Source organism: Mesoplodon bidens, assembly GCF_964165515.1.
Source record: "Mesoplodon bidens genome assembly, chromosome: 11".
Classification (NCBI taxonomy): Eukaryota; Metazoa; Chordata; class Mammalia; order Artiodactyla; family Ziphiidae; genus Mesoplodon; species Mesoplodon bidens.
Window position 1 is genome coordinate 4,091,234 of NC_138167.1, and position 24,725 is coordinate 4,115,958.

General features: G+C 45.6%; 1 protein-coding gene across 1 annotated transcript; it reads left to right on the plus strand.

Moving 5' to 3' along the window:
- NDUFA9 (NADH:ubiquinone oxidoreductase subunit A9) lies at window positions 1–23,940 on the plus strand. Its single transcript, XM_081248163.1, has 11 exons — window positions 1–106; window positions 3,324–3,494; window positions 3,841–3,938; window positions 7,264–7,355; window positions 8,556–8,697; window positions 12,573–12,675; window positions 15,951–16,018; window positions 17,160–17,236; window positions 18,414–18,509; window positions 20,797–20,863; window positions 23,305–23,940. The coding sequence occupies exons 1-11, from the start codon at window positions 58–60 to the stop codon at window positions 23,473–23,475; spliced, it is 1,134 nt and encodes a 377-aa protein (XP_081104289.1). The 5' UTR covers window positions 1–57; the 3' UTR covers window positions 23,476–23,940.
- The last annotated feature ends 785 nt before the right edge of the window (window positions 23,941–24,725 follow it).

The window sequence follows — 24,725 nt, forward strand, 5'->3', positions numbered from 1 at the left end:
ACCCAGCTTAGTAGCCGTAGGCGGCCGAGCGCCGGCGGCGGGGGATTGTGGGAGAAGATGGCAGCCGCCGTTCACCCCCGAGTTGTCAGGGCCCTGCCAATGTCACGTAAGTGTCACCGGGAACGGCGGCCCCGGATCGGGAGTCCACGATGCGGATCTAAAGTTTTGGGAGTGGCACCGTGGTGCAGCGGTCGCGCTGAGTCCCTGGGCACCCTGGTTTTTCTAGGTCCGGAGCTGCCTCTGTCCAGTTCCTCCTTTTTCTCCCCTTCCCCGGCTCACGTATTAAATTGTGCACCTGGGAAGGGGTCTTCGCTGGGAGAACGTGAGCAACGCGAAGGGGAGAGGAAAAAGGGGGACATGTGGAAGATCGACAAACTCAGTACTGATAGAGTTGTAAGGGTTTGGGGTTATAAGAAATATTGGGGGGAAGGCGGGGGAGGAATCTGAAAAGGATGGGGGTAAAGGATAGTGGAGAAAAGGTTCTTCATGGATTGACTTTATGACTTTGCGCAAACTCTTAATCGGTCTCAACTTCAGATTCTGCGCACCACAGTGGAAATGATCATACTACAACGTCAGGGAGTTTCTGAGAAGATTCAGTGAAGTAGTATTTATAAAGGCACTTTCTAAATCAAAAGCATTCCTACAGATGTGGAGGCGTTGAGGCCTCGGGGAGCGAGGGATGCTCAGGAGAGAGAAGAATCGGGACATTGGTGGGGAAAAAAGGAAGAAGAATAAAAGAATATCTTAGGATTTGTCTAAGTGTAGTTTATTGTCCCTTCTATTCTGATCGGGTCTGCGGTCCTCAAGTTGAAAACACGCATTTGCTCTTCCACTCACTAAGAGAGGCCAGAAAAGCAAGGAAATTGGGAATACAGTTAAACTTTATCGTCATTATTTCACCCTCCTCTCCCTCACAAACATGCCCTGCATCAACCTCCAGAAATTGCATCTTTCCATAGTGTATTTTCGTTGTTACAGAATATCATTTGCTCTCAAAATTTAGGTGCATGTCAGAATCATTCTTAGAGCTTTATAAAAAATAGAAATGGAGACTCATTGAAGAGCTATTGAATCAGAATTTTTGAGACTGGCTCCTTGCACCTTAAATTTTAAAAAGCTCCACAGGTAGTTCTAATGTTCAGCTAGAGGTGAGAGTCAGGAGTATTTGGAGGATTCTTTTTTATTTTCCATCTTGGGTAGAGCTCCTCCACGCCTCTGGGCAGGTGGTTGGTGCACATCACTTATAATGGATGGTTTCGTAGCGCTCACTTCTTTGCAAAGACATTTGCTGGTTCTTGTTAAACTGTTACATTGGTGCCACATAGTGTAGGTTGTGAATGGTAATAACGACAATTTATTGAGTTCCTGCTGTCAGCTAACCACAGTTCCAGACATTTTCCTAAAAATTTTTCCTTTAACTCTTTTTTTTTTTTTTTTTAACTTGACACCGTAGCTTGTGCTCTTTACCACTCTGCTTTACTGTCTCTGGTAAAGTAAGCTTTTGAGTAAACTCGGGAGAGGCAAGTCTAGTGTGTAACATAATCAAAACACTACAGAACTGTATAAAACATATATAGTGAAATGTGGCGAGACTATTTAAGTACCACAGGAAATCAGAAAAGGGAAAAAGTAGATCATCTGAAGTAGGGAGGGAAGATTGTAAGGCCAGTGGAGAATTGCAGCGCTTCCATTGATTAAAAAAAAAATTTTTTTTAGGGTTGTTATGATCTGGAAAGTCAGAGGGGTTGGACATTTTCCTGGCACTAGCAAGGACACGGAGGTGAGAATGGAGGCAGAGAGATGACTCCCTGAAGATCTGGAGTTGTAGGAAAGGAGGTTGAATACGTTAGATGGGATCAAATAATGGAGGCCTTTGAAAGCCAAGCAGAGTTTAGACCAGTGGTTTTCCAAGTGGGTTTTGCAAGAGGAACCAATGGTATATAAAAATACAGTATTAGAACTTAAAGAAAAAAAGTTTTCTGTAGTAGTAACAATAGCTAACACATGGTTCAAACCATATACCAGACGCTATTCTAAGTGCTTTCATGTGTGTTGCAAAATGTGTATAACATATGGGTACTACATAGAATGTGCATGTAATTTACAAATAAATACTTAAAAAAACCCTTGTGTGGTGTGGAAGCAAATATGTTTGGAGGCTATTGGTTTAGATATTAACAGTAGGAAACCAAAGTAGGTTTAATGAATAAAGGATATTATTTTCCTAATGGTGTTCCTAATAAATGGAAGAAGATGGAGAGGCTGGAGCCAAAGAGGGTAATAACATATTTATTGAGAACCTACAGTGTGCAAGGCACCGTGACCTACTTACCCATTTATTATTATTATTTTTTAATTAATTAATTTATTTATTTATTTATGGCTGTGTTGGGTCTTCGTTGCTGCACAGGCTTTCTCTAGTTGCGGTGAGCGGAGGCTACTCTTCGTGTGGTGCGCAGGTTTCTCATTGCGGTGGCTTCTCTTGTTGTGGAGCACGGGCTCTAGGCACGTGGGCTTCAGTAGTTGTGGCACGTGGGTTCAGTAGTTGTGGCTCGCGGGCTGTAGAGCTCAGGCTCAGTAGTTGTGGGGTGTGCGGTCTTAGTTCCTCCGCGGCATGTGGGATCTTCCTGGACCAGGGCTTGAACCCATGTCCCCTGCATTGGCAGGCGGATTCTTAACCTCTGCGCCACCAGGGAAGCCCCTGAACTGTACTCTTTTAAAAAAATAATCTCTTACCTCTATCTCCAACCCATATCATCAACTCTGTTTTTCATTCATCATCAGTTTTACAGTCTGTTCCAGGTACATCTTTTGCTGTTCCCTGCGCTGGGCTTATTCATTCCCACCCCTACGTTGTTAGATGTGTTACGTGTTTCACGTGGAAATCTATCTTTTCTGTTATTACTCTTTCAAATCTTTCTCAAAACACTTTATTCAGGAGTCCTTCCTCATGATTCTCTAACTTATGGCACCTTTACTTTGCATTCTCTCTGCTCCTTTCATGTAGAGATTTATACTCTCTTAATTTGTAACTGTTTATTATTATCTTTCTTAACATGATTTATCTTTTTAGGTAAATTACATCCTATAGGGCAGGGAGTTTGCTTTCTAACTTTTATACATTTCCTTATGTCCTATGGATTTTTTGTTGCAATAATTTGTGTTTATTATTGCTGTTGTTACTTAAATTATAAAAGTTAAATTTAAACTGTAACCTAAGTAAATGAAAATACTGATAGCAAAATAATGTCACGTTTCTAGGAAAAGAAGCTGTTTGAATTCATGGTCAATTTTATATATATTTTGGGATTCTCTTTAAGGTTCTTCTGTTACTACAATAGCCACATCTGTGTTTCATGGCCCACCCCAGCGCCAGCTTCATCATGCACTCGTACCTCATGGGAAAGGTGGGCGTTCCTCAGTCAGTGGGATTGTGGCCACTGTGTTTGGAGCAACAGGATTCCTGGGCCGCTATGTTGTCAACCACCTTGGTAAAGTTCCTTGCGTTCAATGTACTCCAAAGCCATTTATTACAGTTGCCTAATGAGAACTGTTTCTTTTCATTGTAATGGTGTTTTGAATTACTCCTATCTTGGATTTATGTAATTTTGGTCTGTTGTACGTTATGAGCAGGCCCAGACTTCCTATATAGGACGTTAATACAGGAAAGGGGGCTCTGAAAAGTTATGACATCTCTAGCATGGCAAAATATGTTTCTTACTAAAAATAGAATCAATTCACCTATCATACTAGAATTTAAATGTTACAAAATCACTGTTGTATAATGTAACCATATTATGTTAACGCTGATCCTTGTTCCAATCCATTCTTTTTTAGGTCGCATGGGGTCACAAGTGATCGTCCCCTACCGGTGTGAGCCATATGATACCATGCACCTTCGCCCGATGGGTGACCTGGGCCAGATTATCTTTCTGGTAAGAGCCCCTGTTACTGATTATTGGAGTTGATAAATGTAAATTACTAAGGTCATTTTTAGCCTAGAGAGGCAGTATAATAAAGCAGCAACTTCATCCCAGAGTGGACCAAGGGCATCCTCCATTCACAGGCCATTCTTGTAAACCCTAGTCCAGCAGTTAGCAAACTTTTTCTCTAAAGGGCCAGATAGGAAATATTTTAGGTTTTGCAGGTCATAGGCTCTTTATCATGTTTACTCAGCTCTGCCCTTGTAGCCTAAAAGCAGCTACAGGCAATACATAAACAAGTATAAACAAATGGGAGTGGCTGTGTAAAACTTTGTTTACAAAGCTAGATTGCAGGCTAGATTTGCCTGTGGGCCATAGTTTGCCAACCTCTGCTCTAAACCTATGCTGGCCAGTAGCCATCAGCCACGTGTGGCTCTTGAGCCCTTGAAATGTGGCTGGTGTGGATTGAGGTGCGCTGTAAGTGTGAATTACACATCAGATTTCAAAGACTTGGTTCGAAGAAGATAATATTCAATATATTGTTAATAATTTTTTACATTTATTACATATTGAAATAGTATTTTGGATAAATTGGGTCAAATAAAATATTAAAATGAATTTCACCTGTTTCTTTTTATTCTTTTAAAAGTGGCTAAGAGAAAATTTAGAATTACATACGTGTCTCGTGTTATATTTCTCTTGGACAGTACTTTGATAGAGAAAATCACAAATAGGGTGTTTTATAACTTGGTTGGCTTGGATAGACTTGACTTCCAACAGTTCTTCCTGAGCATTCACTATTATTATTCTTCAATCTGCAGGTTCTTCCTTTAGGCCAATAGTTAGTTGCCAGCGGGGTAGGGGGAACTGTGTGGGGAGAACCTTCAAGGGAGTGATGAGAAATGTGTGGGCCCTTTTGGTTGTCACAGTGACCGGAGACCATACTGGTTTATTAGGCAGGGGCCAGGGATGCTGAGTATCCTACAGTACACAGGCCCTTTTCACAGAGAATGATGTTGTCCCAGTGCCTGCAGTTTCCTATGGAGAAACACTCCGGGCCTGGGTGCTTGGGTCAGCTGTTCTTGTAGCTAACTTTTCTTACTTTCATCATCCTGCCTGGGCCTGAGCGCTTCCACTGACACACTTTCCTCTTTTAAAAAATGTTTGTTAAATATCCTTAGTATCTATTTTATTCACACAGGTTATTTGTGACCTCATTAAATTTTGACTTATTTTTAATGGCATTTTCATTTATTCTTTACTGAAGGCTCGCAAGCTAAATATAATATTTATATTGGAAATTTCTTATTTCTAAAGTGTTTTTCTTTTCCACAATCTTATTCTCAAATATCTGCTTGGTATTACAGTTAGAGGAGCTTAGCCTTTTCCTAGTTCTTTGTGACTGATGATTATCAGTCATCTTGTCAATCCTCAAAATTGAGGTATTTCACAAGTGATGGACGAAAACTTTTACCGGCTTGCAAATGTGGAGTCATTGGAATTAAGCTGAATGGCATGTATTCCATGCTTTCCACGGATGTTTATTGTGTCTGCTCTGTTCCGGGTGCTGAGCTAAGCTCTGAGTGTGTCTTGTTGAACAAGACCACAGGGAACTCAGTCTTAACAGGGCATACAGACACAAAGTGCATAACTTTGAATACGGTCATGTTTATGAAAGGGGAAGCCCAGGAAAGTTGTAACGGGGGGACGCCTCACTATATTGTTGTTGTTTATTTTTGAGAAGGATGGACCACATTGGGTGTGGGGTGCCGAGTTCCCCACTTGAGTCTCTGTTGGAAACTGCTGTCTGAACAGCCGTTTGGTTCACCAACCTGATCGTGCCCCTGGGCCTTTATTCCTGGGAATTTGGTTTCCTTTTTTTTTTTTTTTTTTTAAGTATTTATTTATTTATTTATTTTTATTAGTTTCTGCTTTATAACAAAGTGAATCAGTCATACATATACATCTGTTCCCACATCCCTTCCCTCCTGCGTCTCCCTCCCTCCCACCCTCAATTTCCTTTTGACTGCTGCTCTCCGGGCATCACTCTTGGGCCATTCATGAAGTTATGCCGCAAGCTCTTCCCCTCTGAGTCTTCTTGGGTTCATCCTTTCCCACCCGTGTCATCTTCTCTGAAAAGGCCATGTTAAGCTCGTTATGTGTAGAGCGCTGTTTTGGTTGAGTGTGTTGCTCACTGTGATGCAGATTTTCTGTATATTTCACTTACTTGTCATAGCAACCCTGTGGGGTAGGTTGTATTTTCAAGTTTTGCATGGAGTTTGGAGAGAGCATTTGTACACTGTTAGTAAATGGCAAAGTGGAATTTGCATTCTGTCTCTTGTACCGCGTTCGCCACAGTCAGTTGTAACCAGTGCTGCCTGCCGAGGGCTTCATCTTTTTGCCCTTGAATCTGCTTCCTGTAGCCCTCTCTCTCTTTTCTAAATTGCACAGGCATTCTATTGCTCGCTGTCTCTCCTTCTCCCCCAGCCCCCCACTTCTCTTCCGTTCTCCCCTCTTTTCTCCCTCCCACCCCCCTCACTCACAGATACAACTAAGAAATCCATACTACTTATTATCTTCCTTCAAAATGCTTTAAAATTGTATTTTTCATTTTAACATAGAAAATGCTTTACCTTTGTCCGGGGGTCTTTAGTCCCTTGTCACTATTTTGGACAAGACACAATTGATCTGACTTAAGTCCTAAGCGACTGCTCACAAGTGCAGGTCTCCACCGAAGTCTGCCATCGGCTTGCCCAGAACTGATAGGCAGGTCACTTCTCTCTGAGTGCTGTTTTCATGTCTTTAAAGCAGAGGTGACCAGATCTGGGATGATAAAGAGTAAAGAGTTAAAAAGACATAAGAAAATAGTCATGAGTATTCCCAGTTTAACTTTAACCTTTGAGAGACACCCCTCCTATCTCCTGTCTAACTGGCTGGTGCTAACAAGGGAAAGTCAGTTTACCTCCCAAATGATCCTCGGTTCTTTGGCTGTATTTCATTCAGGAAGGGAGACTTGATTGCTAGGTTCCTTTACAGGCTACTGCGGGGCAGTTGGGAGGACAAAAATTGCTCTGCCCCGTGAAAATGAAGAGTGTCTTTTCTAGTTGTGTCACCTGCTATTACCTGAAGAAAGTGTGCTTTGGCCTCTTCGTTTCCAGAAGAGCCAGAGAATCAGCAGCGTTTCTGTTGTAGTCAGTGGAGCCGGTGTGAAATGGCACCGTCTCGTGCTGACAACAGATGGCCCGTTGTGAATCTTGCTGATGGGGGGAGCTACAGACGTGTTTTGTGCCAGGGTGCACCTCTGATGTTTTCACGTGACTGGCTCTTGCTGTTATAGGAATGGAACGGGAGAGACAGGGACTCGATCCGAAGAGCTGTGGAGCACAGCAACGTGGTCATTAATCTCGTTGGGCGAGAATGGGAAACCAGGTAAGTCTTTGACCCTCGTTTCTCCTTTGCAAAGCTGGCCTAAGGTTCAGTAGACATTTGTTGGGCACGTAACATGCCAGGGATTGTAGTTGTGACATTTTTTACTAGTTCATCGATGAGTGTTGACTGAACAACCTTTCCACAGCCAGTGACCACTCTCCCCACCTAACCCCTATCCTCCCCCAGCCGGGGATTCAGTTGGTGGTAAGTCTAGTATAAGAAGCAATAAAAAGCCACTGTGGATTGTGCCAGTGTGGTGGGTGTCATCACCTGCTGGGGTGGGGTTAGGAAGGAGGGTTTTCCTGTTCCACTGACCGACAAGCTGAACACTGGGTTTTCTCGCGTGATCAGTGTTCTCGATCTCTTCTCCACGTTGTTAATCAAAGATGGCATGAGTACTGGTTTGAACAGTTCTTTTTAGCCCTTGTGTGGGTTGTTTATCAACAAATAATGTTTTAATCTTGTGGTTCCGCAGCACTCTGTTCACACCTCTTTCTTCACATTTATGAAAGTTTGACTTAGACTTATTTAGGTATGTCTGCTTCATCACATATTTTTAAGTTCTTTGATGACTTGGAGGGTCTTATTCAACATTATAGCCCCCGTGATGACTAACAGTGCTTTGTACAGAGCAGGCACTTAGTTCATGTTGTTGGATCTAATTGGTGACTGATTTTTTTTTTTTTTTTAAATACGGAACGCTTCATGAATTTGCATGTCATCCTTGTGCAGGGGCCATGCTAATCTTCTCTGTATCGTTCCAATTTTAGTATATGTGCTGCCGAAGCAAGCACTGATGTATTTTTTTAGTTTCCTTTTTTCCCCCTGAGGAAAGCAAAGGCCTGGGGGTGAGCAGTGATTTCCCCTCCAGCACCCAGCACTTCTCCCCTCCCCACCCAATCAGTGCAGCCAGATGTTTTTAAAGGGCCTCAGCCTTGGGATTCCTTGAGGACAGAGATTAGTATGTATGCTGATTTATGACTTATAGTAAGCCTTACATTATGTATGGTAATGGCAGTGAGGAGGCCTGGAAAAATTTTTTTTAAATATTAGTTTTGACTTTGGGTTAAATCGTTGCTACTTAAAAGTGTAACTATTGATATTATGAATTCCAGCAATAGTATGAAAACCAGCTTATCACAGTATGCTTTGAAATCCCGAGTCAGGTGTTCTTAACCGATCCCTATTTTTTCCTTCCAGAAACTTTGATTTTGAGGATGTTTTTGTAAAGATTCCCCAAGCAATCGCTCAAGTGTCCAGGGAAGCTGGAGTTGAAAAATTTATTCACGTTTCACATCTGAATGCCGATATTAAAAGCTCTTCTAAGTATCTGAGAAATAAGGTAAGGAACAAGTTGATTTGGGAAGTGGTTCACAGAGCTTGAGTTTCTTAGCCCCTTGGAAACGTGAGTTTAAGTGAGAAAGGTTTCTCACTGATGTATCCAGAATCAAGGGGGATTTCTAATTCTCCATATCCAGAATGTGATTGTTGTGTGGCTGAGTTGTAGCTGAGTGCCTTCTGTTTGCAGGGAACTGTGCTAAGCGGCCTCAAAGATGGGTAGATCATACTCTTACCCACCGTCCAGGGTGTAAAGTTTCTTGGCACATCATAGACTTACAGAGTAAACACAAAAGGTAGAGTGTGCTTCCTGCATAAGAGTCATACCTGTGTCAGCCACCAGAGCTACAGGACCATCCTTCTTTCTCGGACCCCTTGCAGAGTCATGGTCTTATGCCATGCTTGGAGGGGTGATGTGAAGGCTGGCGGTGACAGGATAAGTATTTGCCAGGGAAAATGGCTGTTCACATTGTAGTTAGGCTTCTTGGACTCCCAGAAACCCCACTGTGGTCCAGATTGTGCCTAGGGATTGAGCAGCCTGGTTTGGAGTCGGTCTGTAACCTGAAATGTTTTATCACCAGGGACTCAGCAGGGATTGCAGTGCCCAGGAATGCCTTCAGCGTTTGGTTCCTGCCGTAAGCAGCCTGCTTTGGGTCAGATTGATAAGGACCGCAGAGTTCCTTGACACTGGCTCCAGCTTTTGGTTCCACTGCATTCTTTAATTGACCAAATAATTTATTAAGCACCTACTACATGCTCCATGTTGTAGTAGGCGCTGGGGATACAGGCTAAATAGAACACACATGGTCTTAGCCCACATCTAGTTTCTAGTCCATTGAGGAAAATAATTCCAGATGCACTAGGTGTTGCAGAGTAGCTTGGGGAATCTTTACAAAAACAACCTCCAAATCAAAGTTTCGGGAAGGAAAAAATAGGAATTGGTTAAGAACACCCGACTCGAGATTTCAAAGCGTTCCGTGATAAGCTGGTTTTCATACTATTGCTGGAATTCATAATATCAATAGTTACACTTTTAAGTAGCAACGATTTAACCTGAAGTCAAAATTAATACTTTTTAAAAATTTTACAGGCCTGTTCACCGTCATTACCGTACTTAACGTAAGGCTTACTATAAGTCATAAATCAGCGTACACACTATTCTCTGTATGAGAGCGAGAGAGAGGGAGTGAGAGAGTGAAGCCCGTGCCTGCCTCTGCCCTAGCATTCAGAGAATCACCCGCATTCGCAGTTGTTTGGAGGGGGCGGAGGTGGGGTAGTCAGTGGTGAGGGTGAGGGAAGGTTCGGCGGTGCCCCGCCCTCGGGCTTAAACCCCTGGATGGATGGTGTTCCTGTTGAACACAATGAGGAACCCTTGAGAAGGACCGGGTGCTGGGGGCAGGGTTCTCAGCCTTAGTGGCCCATTAGAATCATGGAGGGGACTGAAAAATCCTGATGCCCAGGGCACCCAGACCAATGGAAATAGCCGCTCTGGGGGTAGCACTCGGGCATCAGTATTTACACCTCTCCCTGTGTAATCCCAATGTGTAGCACAAATTGAGGGGTATTATCTGTGGAGAATGGAAGAGGATGATCCAGTTTTGGCCTCGGGTTGCATCTCAAGTGCATGTCAAGTCACCCAGGTCCCAGTGGAGAATGAGGCTCAAGATCCTGGAGCTCCAAAGAAGGAGTGTGGTGGGGGATATGAACGTGGGAATCCCCACTGTTTGTTGTTAATTGAAGCACCACGAGGGGACAAGGTGGCCTCATGGGGATGAGTCGAGAGCAGAGACCTCTGGACAGCGCCCAGAGGAGCACTGACGGGGGGTCTGGGGGACGAGGACAAGGACGCACCTGCAAAAAGCAAACGAGGACTGAGCAGGGTGGACCCGGAGAGGCAGGAGGGACACCAGGAGAGTCTGAGGTTACAGAAGCGGGGGGAAGATGAAGAGGTGAGTCAGAGCTGCAGGGTCAGCCGGGGTCTACACCGCAGGTCCTCGTGGGCTTATCAAGAGCAGTTGGAGCAGGTGTCGGGGCAGCAGTGAGTGAAGAGCAGGCAGGGGCGGAGGCAGCAGGGACAGGAAGACAGCATCGTCCTCGGGTGGTTCACTAAGAGGGGGGAGGGGGGCAGGAGGCTGGGGGGGCGTGTGGAGTTGGAATTCCTGTTTCCTCTTAAGGTAGATGATCTTGACGTTGTTGAAGTGCTGGTGGGAAGGTGCAGGTAAGGGGAGCCTGACCGCAGATGTGGGCGGGAGTGATGGGCAGGTTCCTGAGAAAGTGACAGGAGGTGAGTTCCTCCACTCTGGTCAGGAAGGAGGAGAGAATGTTGCTTCGTGCACCTGGCTTTGCAGATTCAGCACTGGGAACACCAGGTGGTTTCTCTCTGCTGCTGTACTTTCTCCTTGACTTAGAAGATGAAGTCATTTACTGGAAGGAAGAGGGGAACATAAGGGAGAAATTTGAATAGAACAGAAAAGGTTTGAAATTTGTCAACTGGAAATGTAAACTAATTAGAAGGAAACCCTATTTCTGGGAAATGGTACGAGCCCGGTTAAAACTGGGGACAGGAATTTATGTGTTACCAATTGATGATTTGTACTTGTTTATTTTCCTGTAGCTCTGAAGGCAGCAGGAGTGCATGGCTTAAAGAAGGAGGCTAGTGGGGTTCTTCCAGGATTGGGATTTTGCCTGGTGGGTGGAGGAAAGGACAAGGGGACAAGTAGTCTACAGTGTCGCTAAGAGAGTGATGGACAGGTTGGGCCATGGAATCTAATCTGGGGCAAGGGGCGTTCGGGGGGATTGGTGTGGAGGAGGGCAGACCCAGTGGACCGGGGTCCCCGAGAAGTTGAAGGAACACATCTCAGGAGCAGAGAACAAGCAGGCTGGCAGCCCAGGAGCTGGTCATCTGAAAGCGGCACGTCTTCATGTCGGGCTCAGAGGAGGGGCGCTTGGGTTGTTCTGGTCTGAGGCCTCCAAGTGGAGAGTGGCTGAAGTGGGCTGGAGACGAGGTCCCTGGAGTTGAGAAGCTCAAGAAACGGAGCTCCAAGACCACCGGGGCTCTGATGTCACCCGCAGTGGGTGCGGGTAGGCAGGATGGCTGAACCAGGTGCTGGCATCTGCACCTTGTCTAGGAAGTGAGTCTGCTCTGATTTTTCTTCTTTCTTCTTCCGCATAAACTTCCTTAGAATAAATATGGGAAGAAACCCAGCAAAGAGCTCTAAGAGGTGGAGCATTTTTATGTGTTAGTAATTTTTAAAAAACTTTCGCGTAGACTTGTTTCCTCCTTACCGTGAGGAATGGATTCCAAATCCCCCAGTGGATGCCTGAAACCGAGGGTGGTACCGAGCCCCGTATATACTTTGCTTTTTCCTATATGCACACACCTATGATAAAGTTTCGTGTATGAATTAGGCACAGTAAGAGACTAACAACAATAACTACTAATAAAGTAAGCAGTTATAACAATAGACTATAATAAACATTTCATGAATGTGGTCCCCCGTTCTCTCACTCAATATCTGCTGACTGTACTCACCCTTCTTGTGACGATATAAGATTCCCGTGCCAGCAGGCCCGAGCAGGATGACATGAGATTTCATCACGCCGCTCAGAACAGCACACAATTTAAAACTCATGAATTATTTCTGGAATTTTCTGTTTAATATTTTTGGACCGCAGTTGACTGCGGGTAACTGAAATTGTGGCAAGCGAAACTGAATATAAGGGCGGGGACGGGGGGTGACCGTAGCTGAGTGTCACGAATAATATGATTCCCTTAACCTGGAGGAAATACGACCTTGAAATACGCGTAGCGTCCCCATAGTGGAAGGAGTGGGAGCTTCGTTAACTCACCGCAGAGCTCTGTTGTGTTTGGTTGTTTAGGCTGCTGGAGAGAAAGAAGTGAGAGACACATTTCCAGAAGCTACCATCATAAAGCCATCAGACATCTTTGGAAGAGAGGATCGATTCCTCAATTATTTTGCAAGTATGTCTTCTTCCTTAATAGTTGGAGGGGGAATGCTGGTTAACCAGGTTGAAGTTAATCACAAGCAAACTATGTTCTCTGACTGGAAGATGGAGGTTGTATTTTTTTCTCCTCGAGTTGCCTTTTTCTCCCCAAAGTTTCTCTTTCTCCAGTCAGCATGGTCCCTCTCATGATCTTCGTCACTCTGTATCCAAAGAAGCAGCTTAGATGCCTGGAAGGAGCATGGACTTGGGAGTCCGAGACCTGACTGTGAATTGGGTCCTGGGACTAACCAGCTCTGGGACTCTGGCAGGTCTTTGAATATAGCAGCTTCTTCATCCGTTAAGATGAACATGATGATGTCTACCTGAGGTCCAGCGTGCTGGTTAATGGGGTAGCTAGCTTATGTTACAGCACCTGGCGTGGGGTCAGTGCCTCATTTATACTTGGCCTACGAAGCCCCAGTTTTCTTCGTGCCACCTCACTTTCAGTCTGTTTTCCAAGTCACTTAGGTGTTGGTTTTGAACGACAAAGAGGTAGCACCCTACTTTGTCAGACACACGTGATAGGTCATAAGAGTGGGGTCCTAACCCGCAGGATTAGTGGCCTCAGAAAAAGAGGAAGAGAGAGATCATTCTCTCCCTCCCTGTGTGCCCTGAGGAAAAGCCATGTGAGAACGTAGCCGGCTGCCTGTAAGCCAGGAAGAGAGCTCTCACCAGGAACCAGATCAGCCGATACCTTGATCTTGGACTTTGCTGTGTCCAGAGGTATGAGAGAAATAAATTTCTCTTGTTTAAATAAGCCACTCAGTCTGTGGTATTTTATTGTGGCAGCCCGAGCAGACCACACAGTCTTAACCATTTCTAAGTGTACAGTTCAGTACCGTTATGTGTATTCACATTGTACTGCAAACAATCTCCAGACCTCTTTTCATCATGCAAAACTGAAGCTCTGTATCCGTCAAACAACTTCCCATTCCCCCCTCCCCCCAGCCCCTGGCAACACCATTCTACCTTCTGTCTGTGAATTTGACTACTGTAGGTGCTTCATATAAGTGGAATCAGACAATGTTTGTCTTTTTTGTGACTAGCTTATTTCACTTAGTATAATGTCTTCAAGGTCCATCCATGTTGTAGCATGTGACAGGATTTCCTTCCTTTTAAGCTGAATAATAATCCATTGTATGTATAGACCACATTTTGTTTATCCATTCGTCTGTCAGTGGACACTTGGGTTGCTTCCACCTTTGCATTATTTTATCTGAATAATGCTGCTATGAACATGGGTGTACAAATATCTCTTTGAGACCCTACTTTCAGGTCTCTGGGATATATATCCAGAAGCGAAAATGCTGGAGCATATCGTTCTATTTTTAATTTTTGGAACTACCATGTGCTTTTCCTTAATGTCTGTACCATTTTACATTTCCACCAACAGTGCACAAGGTTCCAATTTTTCCATATCCCCGTCAACACTTGTTATTTTCTGTTTTTTTGATAGTAGCCATCCTAATGGGTATGAGGTAATATCTGATGGTTTTGCCCTAATGATTAGTGATGTTGAGCATCTTTTCATGTGCTTGTTGTCCATTTGTATATCTTATTTGGAGAAATGTCTATTCATGTCCTTGCTCATATTTTAATTGGGTGGTTTTTTGTTATTGTTGAATTGTAGGAGTTCTTTATACATTTTGGATAGTAACCCCCTTCCTATCAGACATATGATTTGCAAACATTTTCTCTCATTCTATAGGTTGCATTTTTACACTGTTAATTGTGTCCTTTGTTTCACAGAAATTTTTATTTCTGATGTAGTCCAGTTTATCTATTTTTACTTTTGTTGCCTGTGCTTTTGGTGTCATAGCTAAGAAGTCATTGCTAAATCCGTTGTCATGAAGCTTTTCCCCTGTGTCTTCTTCTAAGGGTTTTGTACTTTTAGCTCTTATGTTTTGGTCTTTGATCCAATTTTTGTGTATGGTGTGAGGTAAAGTTCACTTTCATTCTTTAGCCTATGGATATTCAGTTTTCCCAGCATCATTTGTTGAAAAGACTATCATTTCTCCTTTGAATGGTGCTGGCACCTTGTCAAAAAGTTTTTGGCCAGATGTGCAATGATTATATCTCTCTATTCCATTCCATTGGTCTATGTCTGTCTTTATGCCACTGTTTTGATCACTATACACTGTTCTGATTACTGTAGCTTTGTAGTAAGTTTTGAAATCAGGAAGTGTGAAACCTCCAACTCTTTTTCTTTTCTTTTTCAAGATTGTTTTGGCTATTTGGGGTGTCTTAATATTCCATATGAATTTTAGAATGGAGTTTCCTGTCTTTCTGCGAAAAACACCATTGGGATTTGGATAGGGGTTGCATTAAGTCTGTAGACTGCTTTGGGTAGTATTGACATCTTAACAATATTAAGTTTTCCAATCCATGAACATGGGATGTCTTTCCATTTGTGTCTTTTTAAATTTCTTTCAGCAATGTTTTGTAGTTTTTAGTGTGCAAGTCTTTAACCAACTTGGTTTAGTCTTTCCCTAAGTATTTTGTCCTTTTGGATGCTCTTATAAATAATTTCTACTTTTAAAAGTTTTTTTTAAGGGACTTCCTGGTGGTCCAGTGGTGAGGACTCCACGCTTTCGCTGCAGGGGGCACAGGTTCAACCCCTGGTCTGGGAACTAAGATCCCAGAAGCCGCGTGGTGTGGCCAAAAAAAAAAAAAAAAAAAAAAGTTTTTTTAAGAAAATCTTTTTTTACCTTTACATTTAAGCCACTTGGGATTTTGTTTTGGCTTGTGGCAAGATGTGAGCCATTTCTTTCTTTTTTTGTTTTTTTCCTTCAAAGAGTAGAATGATTATCTCAGTGTCATCTATTAAATACTTCCATTCTCTACGTATTTGTGGTACTGCATTCGTCATACACTAAATTCCTATTTCCACCTACGTCTTTCTCTGGGTTAGTTGTATTGCTGATCTGTTGATTAGAATAGGGTGCAAGTAGAGTGCAGTCTTGGGAGTGGCCATGCGCTTAGCACTGCAGAGTGGAAGACAGGTAGACAAACCACCTGACTGCGTTCCCTTGTTCTCTGTGTCCCTAAGCATTTGGCCCTTTTACTTTCTATGTTTGTTGTGTGAAAAACAAATGGCTGCCCCTTGTAGGATCATTAACTGCCTCAGAGTCAGCTACATTTATTTCATTATTTTTACTACACAAAATGGTTATGCCAGCTTGGGGCACCTGGAGATGCGTGGGTCTTCAGGCAGCCTAGGCCTTCTAAGAATGTTGTCTTTCTTCTTGCCAGGTATTCGATGGTTTGGTGGTGTCCCTCTTATTGCCTTGGGCAAGAAGACAGTGAAACAACCAGTATATGTAAGTACCCTGGATAAAGGAGCTTTCTCTGAATTCAGGAGTCAGGTGATCAGTTTTCCAGTTTTATCCTAATCCTGTAATTCCATCATTTTCATCTTTGTCAGCCTGCTTTGACTGGTTGCCTCTCAGTTTACCTAAGAGGTACATATATTCTCTGTCTTCACTTGTTCATTCATTTAAGAAAACTGTATTGAGCCCTTAATGTGCTAGGCACACCGCACTTCACTGGGAATATTGAGATGCTAACGACACAGACACACATTGCTGTCCTCAAGATGGTCAGAGGCAGGTCAGCAAAACAATTGTCACGCAGCGTGATAAGTGCTATGACAGGAGAGGGTTTTACGTAAATATGTCAGAGGACACCTACTCCAGACTTGAGGGTCAGGGAAGGCCTCCAAGGAAATGACATCTTACGTGAGACCCTAAAGATGATTCACATGCAGAGGGAGCGGTGTGTACGGGGGCCCAGAGGTGAGAGAGCATGTTGGAGTCCACATTGTGTTGAACCAGGGTCTCTCAGCTGGGGCACTGTGGACTTCCTGGGCCGGTAACGCTTTGCCATGGCGGCTGCTGTGAAATGTGTGGCCGCATTCCTGGCCTCCAGCCACCAGGTGGCAGTAGCAACCCCAAGCTGTGACAACTAAAACTGCCTCCAGGCATTTGCCAATGTCCCTTGGGGGCCAAAATCACCCCTAGTGAAAACCACGGGGTCTGAAATCATGTAAGATTATTATTATTTTTAAAAGTTGAAATGGTAGAATATTGGCAGCTCCGTGTGGTTTGGACTAATGGTTTGTGGTAGCACAGTGACAGCGAGAGGAGGAGGAGTGGGGGTGAGGTTGGAGCCGGTGGGAGAGGCCAGGATGCCCTCGAAGCTAACGTGCTCCAACTGGAGAAGGTATTCAGGTGACCCTCCCATGTGGAGGTTATCTGAGCTCTTGAGAGGTGGGTTCTTTTAGGAGCGTTCTGAAAACAATGACCCGTCATCTTAATCTTATCATTCTGTTGTTGTGATCCATGTGGCCTGCTTTCCTTCCTCCCTCCCTCCCCTCCTCCCTTTCTTCCTTTCTCTCCCCCATCTCTCTCTGTTTCTCTCTCTTTCAACAGTTACATAAACATGTGTTATAATTTCTTGTAGATTGTGGATGTCACCAAAGGAATTGTTAATGCAATTAAGGATCCAGATGCCAGAGGGAAAACTTTTGCCTTTGTTGGGTAGGTGGCTGGAGTTTGACTTTAAAAATAGCGCAGCCTGTTAAAATGAAAGAACCGTGACTTACAACAACAATAATTTCTAAACATGGTGCTCACAGGTCTGTTGGTTGCATTTTTCAGTGCCTTTCTTGGATGATATTTATTCCAGAAACCTTACTGTCTTGGCCCTGAGGCCAGTATATCTCAAAGAACCATCCAAAGGCCATCATTATCAGAAGCTCCTGAATGCTTATATTAAGTCCGAATTGAGGGAACCTAGGAATCTGCTTGAGTAAATGATTCTTCTGTCACCAAAGTCTGAGAAGCCCTGCCCTAGACTATTATGTAGCCATAGTCCAGTGACCCCCAAGGATGGTTTTGTGCTACTCCAGTGATGTTTTTAATATATCAAAGGATAATCAAACAAAACACTTTTAGGGAGTAAGTACAGTTACAAAATCAAATTAATTTTGCTAGATTATCATGATGCCCCAAAAGGTTGGAAATGGCTGGCTTAGGGTACAGTTTCTAGCGCTTTGCAAGACTGATCATTTGTTGTATGCTCTCTTTGTTGAAATTTGCTCTCAGGAGAAATGGGGCACAGTTAAGCTATGTGACTTACCTGAAATTATTCAATCATGTCACAGCTAGGTTTAAGACCTTTTTACTGAATTAATTAAAACTAAAACACTAAGACCTGGGCTTCCCTGGTGGCGCAGTGGTTAAGAATCTGCCTTCCAGTGCAGGGGACACAGGTTCGAGCCCTGGTCCAGGAAGATCCCACATGCCGCGGAGCAACAAAGCCCGTGTGCCACAACTACTGAAGCCTGCGTGCCTAGAGCCCATGCTCCGCAACAAGAGAAGCCACCACAATGAGAAGCCCGCACACAGCAATGAAGAGTAGCCCCCGCTCGCTGCAACTAGAGAAAGACCACACACAGCAACGAAGACCTAATGCAGCCAAAAAAGAAATAAATAAAATTTTAAAATAAATTAAAATATAAATATAAGGGGATGAGAAGTTAAGTTTATTATTATATATTAAGTTTATTAACTTCATCTTTCTTTGTGCTAATCTGTATTTCCTATAGTGCGTATGTGTTTCCTTTTTCATAAGAAAGATGTTATTTTGTAAAACTAAGAACGAAAGTTTGTGGGGAGCAAATAATCTGAAGAACTGTGAATTTTCTGTTTGTAGGCCCAGTCGGTACGTCCTCTTTGACCTGGTGCAGTACATCTTTGCCGTGGCTCACAGACCCTTCCTGGCATACCCTTTGCCACATTTTGTATATCAGTAAGTAAAGTGCTGCTTTTTGTGCCTTCTAGAAAAGAGCTAACTAGAGACTTCGTTTGTAATGCTCCCACCCAGGGGTTAGAGGGAGTACGTCCGTTGCGGTGAAATCTGGGAATCTCTAACCAGGAGGTGCTTCTGATACCTTGACATTCATCTAGGACAGAGCCAGAGGAGTTTAAGAAAGGGAATGTTGATTTGTGGGTGAGAAAAACACTGTGTTGGAAGGTTGAATCTACAGGTCTTCAGATTCTCCTGTTAGAAGCCACTGAGTTTAATTGGCAGCGTCTTGCTTGGCAGGTCATGTGAAGGAGCAATCACGTTTCCCTCTGTTTCATCCACTCACCCAGGAGGGGGAAAGGGGCCCTCCTTCATTAAGGCCGTCTGATCCCGGGGTTGGGGAAAGGAGCCAGGTCAATTCAGCCGCTTCCTGCAGTTGCCTTATTTGCTTTTCCTGCTTCTTGCTTCACTTCTCCCCTCTGTAGGTTTAGCATCTTGGAATGATCACACACTGCGGTCCTGGTCAGGGAGACTTTCACATCCAGTTTGCCAGAGATTGACTGATGAAGCAACACAGCAGCTCACTTCTTCATTCGTTTGGTCATTCAGTCATTCAGCAAACATTTCTTGTTGCCAGCTGTGTCTTAGGCAATGTCCCAGGCACTCGGGATGTTACAGTAAACCCTCAAAAAAGCTTCTGACCTAACAGAAGTATCAGAGAGATAGACAGAAAGCAGTGTGATGGTAATATTTACTGGGAGTGTTCCATCTTTCAGGCTGCCTTCTTCATCTCATTTAACACTCCCAGTGACTCCGAGGTGAGTGGGGCAGAGTGGAAGATCAGGGCTGAGGAGTATCTCCGTTTAAAGGACCAGCAGAGCAAGAGCAGTTTGTCAGGGGAGCTAGAAGAGAGTAATCAGAGGCTCAAGTGAGAAATGGAGAGACTTTGGCCTCCTGGGCACCAAAGGAAAGGGGGTGCTTCAAGGAGGGAATGCCTTTTAAGGAGAGGAGCTTTGCTATTTTGTTCACATCTGTGTCTTCAGCACCTAGAACAGTGTTAGGCACACAGTAGGCCTTTTGTTAACGTTTATGGAATGAAATGCTGTAGAAAAGTCAGGTAAGATAAAGACAAAAGGGCATCCGCTGGAGCTAGCGGTGAGGTCATTTGTGGTGGGGGCCTCGGGGCAGTGGAAGGGTATCAGCCAGTTTGCAGGGAGCTGCTTTCGCGGTTGTGCCTACACCTGAGGCTTATCTTGGAGCTGGCATATGCCCATGGCGTGGCCCCCGAGGACCCGAAAATACAGACTGGAGGTGACGTGTTAGCGTAGAACCAGAGCAGAGGATTGTAAGCGGTGTGTTTTGTTTTGTTTTTTTAACTCAGTGAAGTGTCCTTTTGTTGCCATTGGAACAGGTTGGCTGGAATCTGAGGCTTGAACATAGGTGCCTGGAGAAATTCTGACCAATCTTCAGCTTCCTTTTTCATTTTTTTATACCTCCCTTTGGAATGTTTTTCAGGTTTTTAAAAAGCTGCGGAGCCCTGGGTTTGATGACTTTTGACCTAAAGGCCCATTAGGACAATCAGATAAAAGCAGAGCCGGCCTGGCCGGAGGGGTGGTTGCTGCTCAAAGCACACACTCCCCGCTCTGCCTCCAGTCCTCTGTGGGGACCCCGAGGAATTCCTAGGGACCTCCCTGTCCTGAAGACACGTGAGACAGGAACTCAGGTGGCAGATAAGGAGACCCCCGGGTTTCAGTAGGGTGAAGAGATGGTGCTGAGGAGGCAGGTGGCCCCTCTTGTCCGGGTTTTCTCTTGGCTTCCTCATTTGAACCGTAGATCTTAGGCATCTCCTTACTTTGGGGTTTTTTGGTTCTCTCGGGTCCCCTACTTTTAAGGCTCACGCTTTCTATCTTGCATACCGCCTGGCTCGCCCTGTGTCCTTGACAGAAGCCTGTTTGGGCGTCTGGGGCTTAACTTTGATTGAATGTGACAGGTGTCACTGAACGTTGGATCTTTTTTGTTTGTCTTGTTGCTGAGGCAGCTGTACTGTAAGTTTTTCCGATCCACTGTCCCTTTGGTGGGAGCCTAGGAGAGCCACGGTGAGGCGATCAGGCTGTTGGCTTGAAAGGCGAGGCCACCTCCCAGGCACTGGGGCCAGGAGGTTCGGACGTTTGTTCGTTTCTTTAAAAACCTGCAGTGACTTCCTGGCTCCCCGGCAGCCTCCCTTGCTTGCTTGGCTTGAACATCGAGCAGAGACGCTCACCACATGTGCCTTGTTCATTCCTCTTTCCAGATGGCTAGGTCGACTCTTTGAAATGAGTCCGTTTGAGCCCTGGACCACGAGGGACAAAGTGAAGCGGGTGAGTATGAGGGTGATGAACACTTGCCCGGGCGAATGCCGGGCAGAGAGCCGCGGAGATGGGTGAGTGAGTGTCGAGCTTGCCACGTGCTTGTCTGCCTTCCTCGTGTCTGAGGTCAGCCCGTCCCTCGTGCACAAAATGCACCCACGCCCAGCCTCTCCGGGGTCCTATCTTTGACATTTTCAATTTTCCTTTCTCCGCTGGATCATCTCCATCCACATACAGACAGACATGCCTTAACACTAGCTCTGTGTTTTTTTAAAGGCCGAAGTCCCTCCCTGGGCCCATCGTGTCTGGCCGCTGCCCTGTTTGTCTGTGTCCGTGTGCATCAGACTCGTCAGAAGAGCTGTCTCTACCTGTGGTTGACAGCCTCTTACCTCCTTCTTGCTTTAGCGCACTCCTGGCTTTTATTTCCGTGTCTCCCCCAGCCCGGCTCTGTTCCCGGTCACCTGTGGGCTCTGTGCCGTCAACTCCACGGTCAGCACTCTGCCCTGCCCTCACCCCATCTGTGAGCCGCATTGGTCAGAGGCGCCGCTCCTGTCCTCTTGAGACCCCGGTTTCCACCTGCGCTCTCCACATTCTCTTGCTTCTCGTGCTCACTCGGTCTCCCTGGTTCACCCTCTGTCCCTGGTCTCTGAAGGTGGGGACCAAGGGCTCTGTCCTCAGCCCTTTCCTGTCCTTGCTCTTTCTCTGAGCGACCCTCATCTCGCCCCGGGCTCCGGCTGCTGTCTGTGAGCTCCTGGCAGCGGCTTCAACTCCAGCCCTGGATGGCCTCCCTGCCCACCCAGCTGCAGGCCTCACATCTGTTTAGCTGTGTAATAGTTACCCGAAACACGGCTCGTCCGAGAGTACAATGGCAAACCCGCTTCTCTCCTAGCCCCTCTCGGCTCAGTTAAGGATATCACTGTTCTCTCTGTTGCTCAAGCCAAAACTCTGGAAGTCCTCCACGGTTTCTTCCTTTCCTTCCCCATGTAAACAACACTGTCCCATCCTTCCTGCTGTGATGGAAAGGTTCGGTCATCTCTAGTGTTCAGAAAGTAGCCACTGGCAACAGTGACTGTGGAACGCCTGAAACATGGCTAGTGTGACTGCAGAAATAAGACTTGAGTTTTATTAAATTCGTATTGGACAGCACAGGTCTGGCCCATCAGCAGGTATTGATGGGAAACCAACTGTATGCTAGATCTCACCCCCCCCTTCCTACCTTTTTATTCAGCTTTTTATTATGCAAATGTTTATAATAGCATTGAAAGTTTTCCACTTCCAGAAGGGTAGAGGAAATCACTCTACGCACTCTGATCCAGGAGGGTAGCTCATCCCTTCCGTAGCCTCTGGACCAGCTCCCGCTGCCTCTTGGCCCCTGTAGTGCGCTGACCCCTTGCCGTCTCGCTGTCTCCAAGCTGGTCTCCCTCACTGATCGCCTGCCCGCTGCGTGTAGAAGTGTTTATGTAGAAGTATTTCCAGGGAGGGTACAAAATAAAATACACACACTCTGCCGTCTCTGCCTGTGAAAACCTATTGGCCTTTTACCAACAGGCAACAGCCAGGGTGTCCTCTGAATGTTACTTGAAAGCTAAGATATTCACAAGATGGAAGCATAGTCCTTGGGGAACAGGCGTGAACAGGCAGCTGTTATCCCAAGGCGTCCTTTCTATGTTCAGGAAAGATCGGGCGGGAGAACTGATGGCCAGGACGCTTCAGCGTGTCTGACGGATGCGCCTCTTACATTTGTCACTGAGGAAGTGTTGGGGCAGCGGGCTGCTGGGTTCCGGATTTGATCTGGGGAGACAGCTTGACCGCTCTTCCGTGGAAGGATGGCAGACGTGCTCAGGTGGGAGGATGGGGGTGCACGCTGCTCTGGGTGGAGACCGAGCCTGTTCGTTTGCTTGAGGATGAGCCGGGGTCTTTGGAATGTCAGGGCTCACCCTCCTTCCCTGCAAACAAGGTGGGTTTGGATTTTGAGATCTATAGTCAGCATTAGTCAGCCAGCTTAAGTAGAGCTGGAGACAAAGGTTCTTGGATTGTCGCTGCATAATCTTGATTCAGCAAAACCGAGGCAGAAAGCTGTGCTCGGAGAACAGGCCCAGGGGATCCTCACGATGGGCTGGTTTTGCCTCAGCCCCTGTTTCTCTACCGAGCCTCACAGATGTGATGACCTGTCTGCTCCAACCCAGACTGACTGCTGTTTAACCCTCACCGGAGCCTGGGTTTTGTACTCGCGGATAGACCCTGAGCTGACACTTGCCTTTCCCTCCACGAGCCCTTTTCTGTGGTCTGCTTTCGGTGGTTCTGGGCATCAACCCCTGCCCCGTATCCTTTGAAACCAGTGAAGTCTCAGCCGCGGGACTCAGGCCGGCCTGCGGGTTGGAGTGTTTGCGAGGCCAGCGCTCCGGGTCCTTGGCCGCTTTTCAGCGCTCTCTGCGCGTCTTGTTTACTCACAGGTGCACATCACAGACATGACCCTGCCTCACCTGCCCGGCTTGGAAGACCTGGGTATTCAGGCCACGCCCCTGGAGCTCAAGGCCATCGAGGTGCTGCGGCGTCACCGCACGTACCGCTGGCTGTCTTCTGAGATTGAAGATGTGAAGCCAGCCAAGACAGTCACTGTTTAGTGGCCCCTGAGCTGCCCTTGGTTTTTGGTGTCATTCGGGTCACTAGCGACCAGACCACCTTTGGCAGAGAATCCTGTGCATCGTGCGTAAGAGCCCCTATTAAAACATCTGAGATCAAATTCTTTGCCAACATTTTCTTTCTTGATTTACAAAGGGAGAGATTCAGCCATCTAGAATTTGAGCATTATTTTCTTTAAATTTATATATTTAATAGTGACACATATATATCTTATTCTCTGAAATCCTGGAAGATTTGAATGCCCTTCTGTCAGGCCCCTTCTTGTGAATGTTCCGGAAGATGAGAACCGCTTTTTAAGGTCAGAATATTGTGAAGCCCCCGTGTGATATATGATGCCTTTTAATAAACGCTAATTGAGAAAAGACACAATGAATGTCCCATAACTAATCTGAATTTATCCACACTTTGGGTATTTTTAAACATTTATCTTAATGATCTCTACACACATTTAAAATACAGTACGTACATGGAAAACCGTTGTCTGTAGCCATGGATCCTCCGACTACCTGCAATAATTCTACAGTCCTCTGCCCAGATCTGAACTTGCCGAGGCCTCTACCTGCCTGCGGTTAGGACAGCCTCTAGATGGTTTCAGACACGTGGGTGTACAGGGATCCTCTGCCGCGTAAAGGAGTACCAGCACTAAGGAATTAGGACTGTTTGTGTAAGTTGTCAACCACACGGCCAAGATCCAGATGCACAGTTGGTTCAGTGTCGGCAAGTCCCTCAGGACGGTATGATGAAAAAATCCCAGGGTTTGGGGTGAAGCTCATGCACCCCCTTCCTAGGCGGCCCAGGATTGGTCACGCAGCCCACTGCAGTGCGGCGCCTCAACCTGTGGGGTGGGAAGGTCAGTGGAAGCCCTGTTCGTTTATAGTAACGCCCGTCTCAGCCTTGCGGAGTGAGGAACGTGAGTGCTGAAGTGCCTTCTCTCCCTGGCCCCTCTGCATGCTCCAGAATCTTTTGTCCCCAGATGGACAAAAGTGTGCCATGCAAAGTGTGATTTCTGGACCAGAAGCGTCAGCATCCCCTGGGAGCTTGTTGGGAACGCAGGGTCCCAGGCCCTCCCTGACCTGTTGAATCAGGATCTGCATTTTTAAAACGTCCCTGGGAGATTTTTGTGCACAGTGGTGTGAAAACGCTGCATCTCAGGAATGTGACTCCTGTTACTAATTCAAGTGGCGGAGCCCCACCCCAGACCTGCTGAGTCAGAATCTCTAGAGACAGTGAT